This window comes from Gossypium hirsutum, chromosome D09 (assembly GCF_007990345.1).
Source record: "Gossypium hirsutum isolate 1008001.06 chromosome D09, Gossypium_hirsutum_v2.1, whole genome shotgun sequence".
Lineage (NCBI taxonomy): Eukaryota > Viridiplantae > Streptophyta > Magnoliopsida > Malvales > Malvaceae > Gossypium > Gossypium hirsutum.
The window spans coordinates 7,732,916-7,745,731 of NC_053445.1; the positions used below are offsets into that span (position 1 = coordinate 7,732,916).

General features: G+C 30.1%; 2 protein-coding genes across 10 annotated transcripts; one reads left to right on the forward strand and one right to left on the reverse strand.

Moving 5' to 3' along the window:
* Positions 1-1,492: 1,492 nt before the first annotated feature.
* LOC107892304 (uncharacterized) lies at positions 1,493-5,512 on the reverse strand. 9 transcript variants are annotated; one of them, XR_005918503.1, is made up of 3 exons: positions 4,583-5,512; positions 2,047-3,062; positions 1,493-1,909 (listed from the first exon to the last, which is right to left on the reverse strand). XR_005918503.1 is itself a non-coding variant. In XM_016817342.2 (2 exons), the coding sequence occupies exon 1, from the start codon at positions 5,158-5,160 to the stop codon at positions 4,609-4,611; it is 552 nt and encodes a 183-aa protein (XP_016672831.1). In that variant the 5' UTR covers positions 5,161-5,507; the 3' UTR covers positions 1,511-1,909; positions 4,598-4,608. The 9 variants fall into 9 exon arrangements, 6 of the variants coding, with proteins under 6 accessions (XP_016672831.1, XP_016672825.1, XP_016672830.1 ...); XR_005918502.1 differs by having other exon boundaries at positions 1,511-1,909; positions 2,963-3,062; positions 4,598-5,507; XR_005918501.1 differs by having other exon boundaries at positions 1,511-1,909; positions 2,963-3,062; positions 4,583-5,507.
* A 5,434-nt stretch (positions 5,513-10,946) lies between these two features.
* On the forward strand, positions 10,947-11,543 carry LOC107893020 (60S ribosomal protein L27a-2). The gene has a single exon (XM_016818007.2). The coding sequence runs from the start codon at positions 10,988-10,990 to the stop codon at positions 11,345-11,347; it is 360 nt and encodes a 119-aa protein (XP_016673496.1). The 5' UTR covers positions 10,947-10,987; the 3' UTR covers positions 11,348-11,543.
* The last annotated feature ends 1,273 nt before the right edge of the window (positions 11,544-12,816 follow it).

Below are 12,816 nucleotides of genomic sequence, written 5' to 3' on the forward strand. Positions count from 1 at the left end.
ACCCCAGCATATATATATATCTGTGTCCTTATCCAAACACAACCCCTTTTTATATATTTCTTGTCTTTATTGTTCAATTGATAAAAACATTGAATAGCCGCAAGAAATATACTTTTACTGCAAGCCTTTATCATCCACGTAAGCTGACAATACTTGCATGTTATGCTGTTCCACCTCTTAATTATTTTTATTTAAAATATATATTTTTGACACATATTTGAATACGAGTATGTCGAAAAAGGTTGGAGTTGGATGATAGAGGAATGGGGAGGAGATGGTTAAGATAAGAACAGAATGTGAGAGTGGCTCAACAATTTTGTCGAGATTCTAGCTAGTTTGGTGAGATGTCCCATTTCTTAATGCAAATGGTTCATCATGATTGAACCAATGGCTGCCCCCCCCCATGGCCTGCTTAACTACAAAAAATGTGGTTCGAATATATATATATCTCTGCAAATTGCAGAAGACTAGCAACCTTACTGTGTCTTTTGACTTGCATCGTTGTTTACCTAGACTTTTCATTTTATCTGAAGTAGTATTTCATGTTGAAATTCACATGAGGTTTAAACTTAAGCAGGGGATGTTTAGTGTCAGGTAGCTATAACATGACCTCTGAAACAGGTGCTTAACCCATTATAGTGGATCTTGTCCTAAAGGCCCTGCATTTTTGTTCAATAAATGGATTGAAATTCCAAACTGTGTAAACAGCTTAAAAAGATTCCTGATCCCAGCTGCACATTTTGATGTTTGCAATTTTATCAATGAGGATGAAGTTTAGATGCTATATTTAAGTGTGCAATTGAATGAATTAACTAAATTAAATTTCGGGTTTTACTTGTTAACACTCATATGCCACTGAAAAACTATCACTAACTTACCTAATATATCAAGTTATCTGATTTTGATGCTACTTTCAGCCCTGTTCAGAATTTATTTTATTGAATCAATCCCTAGTTTGTAATCTTCCCTGGAAAGGGAAATGGGGCCAGCACTTGCTACAATTATTGAGCATTTCATCAATAGAATTTCCCATTAGTTGTAAAAAGCTGAATTTCAATCACTTAGGTGATGGGATTAATTACTATTGAGGTGAGATTATTAGTAGGGGTGAAGTGTGTGTTTAGATTTAAACATAAATATAATGATGAGATGAGAATAAAAAAATTGATTATATTTAAATTAAATAATAAAATATATTTATATTTATGTTAGATTATAATTGAAAAATATATTTATATTAAAAATTAGATGTATGAAAGAAGGTTGAGTATTTGTTACACTGACAGTGTTCTTGTTTTTTTATTTCATAAGCAGCCTTAAAAAATTGACATGTGTCTCTCTTTTTTAAATATATATTTTAATAATTTACTATACCTTTACAAGATACTTGTCAATTCCTTGACCCTGCTTGTGGAGTATAAAAATTTCACTGGCAGTGTACCAAATATTTTCTCATAAAAATATACTTATATTATATATATATAAAATATATTAAAATAAAAATATTAATTAAAATCAGTATTATATTAATGGAGAGGTAAATGAGAACTATACCAATAATGAGAAGTTCAGTTTATGCCACTGAAACCCCAGGCATCAGTTACAAAAGAATTATACCAATAATGGGACAGAGATGAGTTAGGCCCAAGTACCTGGAAGAACAATGGACTCATGTATGGCTCTCACTTGTGAATCTAAAACTCTTTACAACAAGCCATAAACATGCATTAATAGTTTCAGTTCAGGTTATTCAGAGATAACTCAACTGAAAACAAAAGAAAAAACTGTCAATTTCCTTTTTTACTAGCTTACTTTTCTGATTTTTTACCGACTTCTGAAGAAACCTCTCCGGTCCCCTTTGATAGAATTTACCTGTGTCATATCCACTGCCTACTCAGCTCGTCACCACCTGACATCAACAAGACGTAGCAGAAACAGAATGAAACAATGGCACCAAAAAGAAAAACACGATATCGAACTATTATAGACAAGTCAAACATCAAGATTCTGAAGGAAAACCCCAAGTTTTTTGTCTATAGAACTGACCATTTCTCCATCCGGGTGATTTTATTGGCATCTTACTAAGAATGTCTCATTGCAAGTCTCAATCTACAGGGATTATGATCTCATTTATGCCTCCTATTGAATGAGTAGTTTCTGGTATTTTCTTTTGATGTTGTGACTAACAGGGACATCAAGCCTGGGTTCATGTATCTTTGTCTGATTACAAGGGTCTAGAACCATGTCCTTATGTTGGCCTCTTGTGATGGCTGCTTGCATATTGTCTGAACAAGCACAACTTGCTAGAAGATTGATGGATTGCCCTATTTCGTAGTAACAGTAAGCAAACATAATTCTATGAAGATTTCAGGATTGGAGCTCAAGGGCTATATTACCCAGACTTGGGATGAGTATCATTACGAGCGTGCTCATATTTTCCAAAAATTTTCATATTTAAAGGATCGTATTTGTACCTCCTCCATACTCATGTTGGAATGTGTCAAACACATGCATCGCGTACGGATAATTTAGAAAAAGTTTGGATAACATAGCTCAAGGGATCAAAGAGAATAAATTGTACTTTGATTTGGTACAGGTACCACGAAAGTTCAGTACAGGGAGTTAAATTACATTTTAACTCTTCTATTAAAAAATTGAGTAAATTAGTCTCTTATGTTAAATCAAAAAGCAAATTGGTCTTTTTTTATTAAAAATTTTATCTATTTGTATTATCAAAAACTAACATAGCTAATAGAATAACCAAACAGTGACATGTGACATGTGAACCTACCTCATGCTAACACATAAGGACCCATTTGTAATGGTAGAAATGGATCAAATCTTTAACAAACAGATCAATTTGCTTTTCAATCTAACATACAGAGACTAATTTACCTATTTTTTTAGAAAGAGACAAAATGCAATCTTACTCCAAGTACAAAGGCCTCCATAATATTTTTACCCTTTGATTCCAATAGAAAAGAATGTCCATGTACTCGGGAATCAATCTTTATGAAATTTGGCCTGTTGATGGCACTTCTGGTACACCAGTGGCTCACCTGCTGTTAACTACATTGTTAAGAACCAGCAGGATTTGGCTTTTTATGAGTTGCCATTAAGTGAGGGAAAGGCAAAATGTCAACATATAAAAAATAGTGACCTAAATCTATGTATTTTTATAAATGTGTGTATGTATGTATGCCAATAACATGTTTCTACCATGCAAACAAAGATAGGAGATTGATAAAATATTTGAACCAATCCGATATATTTTCTTCCCATCCAATATTTTTCTGGCCTTTTATGGAATGGTAGAACATATACTCATCAATGTTAGACAAACATACAAGACATTAGATGCGACAGCAACAACAAAAAGCTCATTTACTAAGACAAAAGTTAACAATAGGTATCGAACATATACGTTGCATACAATTACAGATACAGAACCAATCTTTAAGAAACTTGGGCTGTTGATGCCATTACTGCCTTATAGGCTTAACCATATTGCTATCAACCAGCAGGATTTGGCTTTCCTATGAGTTGCCAATCCAAAATGGTGAACTCAGTATTTGTAAATATATGTATGCACATGCCAATAACATGTTTTCTAACATGCAAACCAAGATGGCATATTGAAAAAAGATTTCAACCAAACAAATACATTTCTCCTCATCCAACATTTCTCTAGTCATTCATATCATGGTAGAACAAATCATCATCAATGTTAGAACTCAGACAAACATACAAGAAGTTTAGATGCAACAATAACTAAAAGCACATTTACTGGTAAAAGTATCATGTAAACCCCATTACTAGAACTCAGATTGCATTTTGACCCATATACTAAAAAATGAAAAAATTAATCTCTATATGTTAGATTAAGGAACAAATTGGTCCTTCTATTAAAAATTCCATTCATTTTTACTATTAAAATCTTGTCCCTATACATCACTATAAGGTACACGTGGCATGCTATATGTTATTGTTTGATTATTCTGTCAAATCTCAATACTAGAAGTCAAATTGTATTTTGACTTATATACGAAAAAAATAAGCACTGTATGTTACATCAAAGAACAAACTAGTCCTTCTATTAAAACTTCAATTCATTTTTACTATTAAAAACTTGTCCATATACATCAAGTACAAGTAGCATATCGTATGTTATTATCTGATTATTCTATTAGCCACATCAGTTTTAAAATTTTTTAAAGAAAAGATCAATATGCTCTTGATCTAATGTAAATCCACTAATTTATCCATTTTTTAGTAGAGAAAGCAAAATGCAATTTAACTAGCTCTAATTTTGCACTCATTTATTCATTGGGATCCTTTACAATTTCCACCATTCATGTTATGTAGAAGACTAGGATAAAAGATAAATAAAAGGTTTGAGTTAAGCCAATCCATTTGTTATCGCATCAAAACATACTTTTGTACAAAAAAATGCAAGCAATAAAACAAGATATGATAAACAAGTAAACTTTGCAACTAAGAATCCAACATTCATTACTAATTATAGAATCTATGTTAGCAACACATCAAGTAAGCAGAATGAACAGAAAAAGCAAAGACTAACACTGTAATAATGGACCTTCCAAATCTCTATGTGTCTATGGTATTCCCAAGTCCAAATGAGAAATGTTCACGAACAGGTGAAAACTCCACTAATCCAATATCCATTGCATACCCAGAAACAGGCAATTTCAACTCTCTCAACACACAAAAAGCCTCAGCCATTCTTGTTTTAGGCACTTCTTGAGCTACGGGACAATAAGGGATCCAAGCATCAGCTTTAAACTCTTCCCCAATTTCAATCCCTTCTTTTTTAATTGCCTCACATACCTGAGCCTGGAATTGTAGGAGCGACATTGTTGGAGCTGGTGAAAGGAAGAGAACATTGTTTTCATTTGGGAAAGCCCCAATTGAAGAAAAAGAAAGAGGTAAAGGTTCTTGCTTTGAAGCAAAGGACTTTATAAAGGATTCAAGCTTTGCAGGATCGAGAAAAGGGCTTGAAAAGAGAGTAATGTGAGGCCTTGATTCGATTTCAATTAACTGAGTGCTGATTTGACGACGAGCCAAAACATTCCAAGCTTTTAAGACCTGGTTCTCAAGTGCTGGATCGAAGTAAAGCTCAATTGAGAAACCTTGTGACATTGAAAACCTTTTTTTTTTTTTTTTACGATAACAAAAAAGGATACCAAAATTTTAAAAAGGGGAGATCTAAGAGTACCCAGACAATGAAAATTGGAACTTGATGGATAATTAGGGATACCCAGGGAGGGGGGAAATTCAAAACCCTAGAAAGAACATGGGAATTAAAGATGCCCAAATTGGATTTGGTATTGTGAAGGCCAAAGAAGAAGGAACAAAGTGAAAAGAAATAAAGGAATTTTATGTTGTTCTTTCACCTCTTTCGGCCGAAGATAGATAATAAAGAGGGGGAACTTTGTATGGGCATTTTGGAGTATCCATCGCCGTCCATGCGGCTCGCTCATAAAAGAGGAAAATTTTCTAAAATTCAAACTGAATATATATTTTTGGCTTAACACCTCTTTTCACCCTTGTATTATAGCTAAATTATCACTTCGGTACCTATACTATTTTTATCAGTTTCGACCTTGTACTTTCTTTTGTTATTAGTTTGCCCCGTATACTTTAATTCTATACTCTTGTACTCTCTCAAAATTTAAAATTTAAAATTTACTCCCTATACTTTAATTTTGAGACATTAAATCTTTGTATTTTTTATTAAAAAATACTAATCTCTCCATTTAATTTTTCGTTAAAATTAACGGTACCAAAGGTAAAATAATTTTTTTAGCTCTCAATATTTATATTTTTTGTCAATTCGGTCCTTACCCTTTAAAAATACATAAAATTTTTAAAAAATATTTTTTCTTATTTTAAATAAAAGCACAAAAATAAGAAAAATTTAAAACTTTTTTCAAAAAATAAAAAAAAATTATGGAAAAAATAAAAATGATTTTAAATATATTCCAAAATTCAATGTTATCTAAACTGCATCTGACCAACCAGTCGGATCAGGAATCAGTTGGGGTATCAATCCGACGAGAGGTAAAAACAGGTTGACTTGTGAACCGGTACAGATTGATTGAACCAAGTTAAAAATTGGTTGAACGAACAATTGAACTATTTTCGAACTAGTCCAACCAATTGATTCTCAAAACGGCCAACACGATTGGTTCAAATCAAATAAATTGTTTAAAAAAAATCAAAGTTATAAAATAGGTTCAATTTCTAGTTCTACTAGTTTTTTAGCCTGGTTTAACCAGACCATACCAATTCATAAGTCAAACAATTCTTTATCTCTCACTAGACCAATACCCCATTAGTTCTTGATCCAATTAGTTTTGCATAAAAGTAAATTTTAGAATTTTTTTTATAGTTTAAAAAAATTATTTTTATTTTGAATTTTAAAGTGTTATTTTTTTTCAATTTTTTTAAAAAAATTATAATTTGAATTTGAATTTGAATTTTTTTTCATATTTTTATACAATAAGGAAAAGAATTAATTTTTTAAAAAAAATATATGTACTCGGTATGGATCAAATTGACAATAAACTATACATGTTAAAGACTAAAAAAATTTAAAAAATATAAAAATCGATTGACCCGCAAATTGGTATGCACCGGTAGAATTAGGCTAAAAATCAATAGTAATTGAATTGATATTAATAATTTTTTTAATATTTTTATTTTTAATAATTTATTTGTTTTGATCCAATCGGATCAGTCGTTCTGGGAACCAATTAATCAAACCAGTTTGAAATCGGTTCAACCAACTTTTTAGCTTGGTTCAACCAATTTGCACCAATTCACAGGTCACCCGATTTTTTTACCTTTCACCGAATTGATACCTCAACTGGTTCTTGAACCAACTGGCTGGTTTAGATAACATTGAATTTTGAAATTTTATTTTATATTTTTAAAATCATTTTTATTTTTTGAATTTTAAAGAGTTTTTATATTTTTCATAATTATTTTTATTTTTAAAAAAATATTTTTATATTTTATTTAAAATATAAAAAATATTTTTTTAAATTTTTTATGTACGTTTAAAGAGTAAGGACTATATTAACCACGGAGTTAAGTGAAATGGCAAGGGTCTCTCCTACCTTAACCAATGGTTGAGGGTTCGATCCTCATCCTGGGTCTACAAAATATGAAGGATTAATTACTAGACTCGCTCCAGTAGATACTTTAAGAAAAAAAAAAGTAAGGACTATATTGACAAAAAATTATAAATTTGGAGAGCTAAAAAAATTATTTTTACCTTTGATGTTATAATCCAATTTCAATAACTAATATTCATAAATTCCAACTCAATTTCTCGAAGTTGTCATAAATGGTAACTTAATCAAAGAACAACTAATGGGTTGGTTGAAACAATCTTAATGCGTTGAAAATCTACAAGCATTACTCCAAAATAAGCTTGCTTACCTATTAGTCTATGGTGGATTACGAAGAATAATCTTCAGTGGAAATGAATGGTGATGATTATATTTAGCCACTTACCTTAACTTAATTATGGCATAATTGATTTTAAGTCCATGCTAAGTTGTTACACAAGTGTCTCTCATTTATTTCATCATTTGTTAACTTCTTTAATTTAGTCCTCATATTATTTATTTAACAACTTAATTAATTTAATTACTAGTTAATTCCATTTCTAATTCTCGTATTTGACTTGTAAATTTTCTTAGTTTAACTTACCGGATGGTTCGACTTAACAAATTCAATCTCGAAACTAATTTTTCTGACACAGACAAAAATCGGGTCATACATTATGACATTTTCAAATCAATTTCCATATCTAAGTTTCACCAAATTGAGTTAGTTTAGCTCATTTCAGAGCATCATTGGCCCCCAAGGCTTGTAATATCCAATTCGCATGATATTTTACATGCTATCATTAATTATACTAATATTTACATTTAATTAATCAAATCAAGTATAAGTTATCCATTTCACATATCAAGTAGAATCATCAATTACATAATACATAGATTGTGGCCCCTACCAATCGAACACGGGCTCAAGACAGATACACGGATCATCCTACCATCACACTAATATAAATTGCATCCATTGCATCATTGGTAAATTCGAAGTAATATGTACCTTGCGCCTCATCGGTATAAGTCAAAGTAATGTATGCCCAGCACCTCATCAGAATGTCCAAAGTAATATGCATTCCATGCCTCATTAGTTAAACCGTAGTAATCCCCGTATAACTAATCCTTATGACATGTCAACTATACCCGACTTGATTTGAGACCATTAATTTACATGACATTTGCGTATCATTATCATACTTTCACATGCTAATATTTCTTTCATTTTCTTATCACTCTTTCTCATATATTTCAAGCATTAAACACACATCTCCATATTAGCATTCAATCACCATAATACAAGTATTACTTACCAATCATGAAGCAAAGCACCAAATGTTACCTTACTAAAATTCAAATATTGGAAGTACAACATTATTTGCATTCATCACCAAATACTTTCACAATCTCAATCATGTCATAAGTATAAGCTTATTTGTATATATAACAAATTAAATCATAATCAACTAACTTAGCATATATATATGTAACATGATTCCTACCATATGTCAATTATCATAAACCCCGTGTTAGCATATTTGACTACATGAACAAGCATAAGTATAACTCATCATTCTTCTTTATAATTTGTTTATGTATTTATTCACACACACATACACACATATATATCATCTATTAGACTTTAATTTCAACCATTATCAATCAAACTTTTCATGAACAATATCAACCGAAGATAATATAGTTCCATTCTATATTTTAATGAGCTAGTTGCTTAAAATTTATAAGTAAGGAAATCAAATTATGCTAGCACAATCTGATTTTGCTATTGTCACCCGTTTTGCCTTTGTCCTTCGACGGCCCGACTTTGTTGTTAACTACATACATTAATTCGTTTACGAAAATAACATTAGATCATATTCAACAAGGCATAACAAAAAACCAAGCATATTTGTACATTTTTACATTAATTAACTCCCTTTTTAATCTTTATATATGAAATGCTTGTATCTCGATATTTACTTGATCGAATCAAAATCTAACTTCATATTTATTCTTTAGAGACCTCAACCTATCAATCAATAGCTTTTACTTTCAATAGCTTCCTCTCTTATTGGTTTGGTCCCTAATAATACTTAACTAACCTTTTGACCTAGATTTAATTTAAGCTTAATCAACAATGCTCACTATGGATCCAACAAAATCTTACCTTAATCTAAGCTTAACATCCACTAATTCATCACTTTCAAGCTTCAATTTAACCAAAACTCAACCATGGCAATTTAATTAAATATCATCAATTTCATAATTCAACATTTGGGCTAAGCTTATCTAACCATTCTAACTATTAATCTAATTAAAAATTGAAAAGAAAACTCACTTAAAGCTCTAGCTCGGTGGTTTCTTAGAGAAATACTTAGACTCAACTCAGCCATACACAATCTAACCCATTCAAATTTAATTTAACTCATTACACAACTCAAATATCCAACCCACAATTAATATTTTAAAAGTTAAAAAGTACTGTGAAGACCTTTATATTAAGAGTTAAATTGTATTTTGTCCTATTTACTCAAAGAAAATAAATAAATTAATCATATAAGTTAAATCAAAGAGTAAACGTAATCTAATTTCTAAAATCGGAACCTCTATAATACTTTTACCTATTTTAAAATTAATTATTCGATATAACTAAACTAAAAAATTTAAACCTAATTAACTTCTTCAACTTTTTTTCTTTTTCTTTACAAATTTTTAAGAAAAAAAATTCAGAGCTAGACCTGCTCATGGGTCCGGCCACTTGCTTAGGCTCGAAAGCCTGCCCGAAAAATGAAAGGGTTTAGACAAAATACGAGACTCAAAAATGGGCTTGGATAAAATTTAATGCCCATTTTTTATATGGGTCAGGCCTTGGGTAAGATTTTTTGGTCCAAACCCTGCCCAAATATATTATGTTATAAAAATATTATATTAATTATATATGTTAAATAATAATTATATAATTATATTTATATTAAATCACTAACCCAATAACAATTAAACGGTTATCCAAAACCTAAAAAAAAACTTACCCAACTAAATAGCCCCAAAAAATAAAAAAATAAAAATTATATTTAATACAATAAGATATTTATTATATTTATGGTAATGTTTTTAATATAAATACTTTTTAATGTATGTTTAATATGTTAGAAATCTTTTAATTTAACTTTTTTTGTGCATTTAGTGTATTATATTTTTTTTAAAAATATTTTTAAATAAAAATTAATCTAAAAAAATCAAATATGGGTAGACCTAAATTTACCTTTGGTCGAGTTTGAGCAAAAAAGTAAATTCATTTTTCAGATGAAATTGAACCCAAATTTAAAAAATTAGTTTAAATACCTTATATAAATCCGATTCAAACTTAACCCGTCCCGATTTATGATCACCTCAAAAAATAAAATAAAATAAAATTGGTTACTTCAATTTTTTTCAACTGTTTAACAATAATTGTGATTATTTTTTGCCAACGAGATAATTGTCAATTTATTCAAAGTTTCAAACTTTGGCAAATATAAATTGAACTCACTCTATAAAATAGTAAGGCAGAAAGGCTGAAGTTGAACCCAAATTTAAAAAATTAGATTAAATACATTACGTGAATTCGATTTATGATCATCTCAAAAAATAAAATAAAATCAATTTGGTTATTTTGATTTTTTTCAATGATTTATTATTATTATTTTTTGCCAACGAGATAATTGTCAGTTTATTCAAAGTTTCAAACTTTGGCAAATATAAATTGAACCGACGGTATGATCACTCTATAAAATAGTAAGGTTATATTCGTAAATGAAATGTCTAGAGGTACTTCCACATTGATTTATTATTACTTCCACATTGAAATGTCTAGAGGTCGGGGAAATGCCGGAGGCATGCACCACCACAGGATCCTGTTCGACAAGTACCACCCTGGGTTTTTCGGGAAAGTGGGTATGAGGTACTTCCACAAGCTACGCAACAAGTTCTACTGCCCCATCGTCAACATCGACAAGCTCTGGTCTCTCGTCCCGCAGGAGGTGAAAACCAAAGCCAACAAGGATGCCGCTCCGATGATCGACGTGACTCAGTTCGGATACTTTAAAGTCCTCGGGAAAGGTGTTTTGCCCGAGAACCAACCGATCGTCGTCAAGGCTAAGTTGGTGTCGAAAACTGCTGAGAAGAAAATTAAGGAAGCTGGTGGCGCCGTTGTTCTCACTGCTTAGGTTAGGGTTCCTGGTTATTTTTCATTTGGATTTGAATGACATTTCTTTTACATTAATGTCGTTGATTTTGGGTTCACTCGATATGTATGGTCTCTGTGCTATGTTTCAACTTTTTTGCATTTCTAAGTAAAAATATTACTTTTAATTTGTATAATTAAAATTTAAAAACTATATAAATATCAAAATGAAGTAGCTCTCTTATTACAAGTTTTTGAATAGTCTTCGGATCCAATAGTTGTATCCGATTTTAATTTTAAAGTCAGATCTTGAATAATATAATTTTCCTCTCTAGTCCCATTTTTTATATTAACAAAGAACGTATAACTACCAAGTCCCAACCAATTTTCTAACCCTTAAACGGCCTAAAGCCCATCTTTGGTGGATTTGAACAAATATATTTTTAAAAGTGAGATGATTCGTACTTAAATTTGCTTTTATATAAAAAAATAATATTAAAAACAATAACTTTTTAGAATCGAATCAGCGGATCAAATTGGGGTCAATAGTTTGACCAGTTTGATTTTAAAAATATTAATTTTTGTATTTGTACCAGTTGATTATACTTGCCCATAAGTTGAATTAAAAATTTAAAAATTTTTAAGCCCATGCTTAGACTCCGCCTGTTCCGCCCCAAATGCCCATATCGGTAAACTAAAAAAAATGTCATTAAATTATTGTCATGTTACTGAACTTTTTGAAAATAAATATTTTGATCACTCTCCCGTTAATTTCGTTGCAACTTCTTCAACCTTGCTTTCTACATTTTTGTCTTATCTTCTTTAGTTCTTTCCCTACCCTACAATGGAAAACAAATCGGAGCAAATCGAAAATCAATTCAAATATATTTAAATTAAATTAAATTAAATTTTATTTAGATTAAATCATGATTTCGGTCCTTTTACTGTGTTTAAGTTTGGGCTTTAGTCAGGTACTTTAATTTAGTATAATTTGATCTCATTACTTTTATAATATCTTTAGTTGATTTGAATGATTGACAAAACTTGTCATTCCGGTTAAGGGTTGCATTTGTTGAATTTTTTAGAATTAGAATTAAATTAAAAATTTTATAAATTTTGAGAGTTAAATTTATTAAATTTTTTAGAATTCGAACTAAAATGATAAAATTTGTAAACATTGAGGGTGAAATTTCTTAAATATTTTATATTTAGGGTCAAATTGATAGAATGCGTAAATATTGGAGGGGTAAATTTGTTATTAGACCAATTAAAAAGCTCGCATCAATGTTTCGCGACTCATCTAGCGACAACTAACCAAAGAGTGATCAAAATATTTGATTTTGAAAAGTTTAGTGACTAAATAAAAAAAAAAGTTTAGCGACCAAAATAGAATAAAAGCAATAATTCAGTGATAACTTTTGCAGTTTACCCTGAAAAAATGTTACTAAAAATATATTATTTTATATTAATATTTATTTATCTTATAATTAAATTTAAAAGAAATATTAAAAA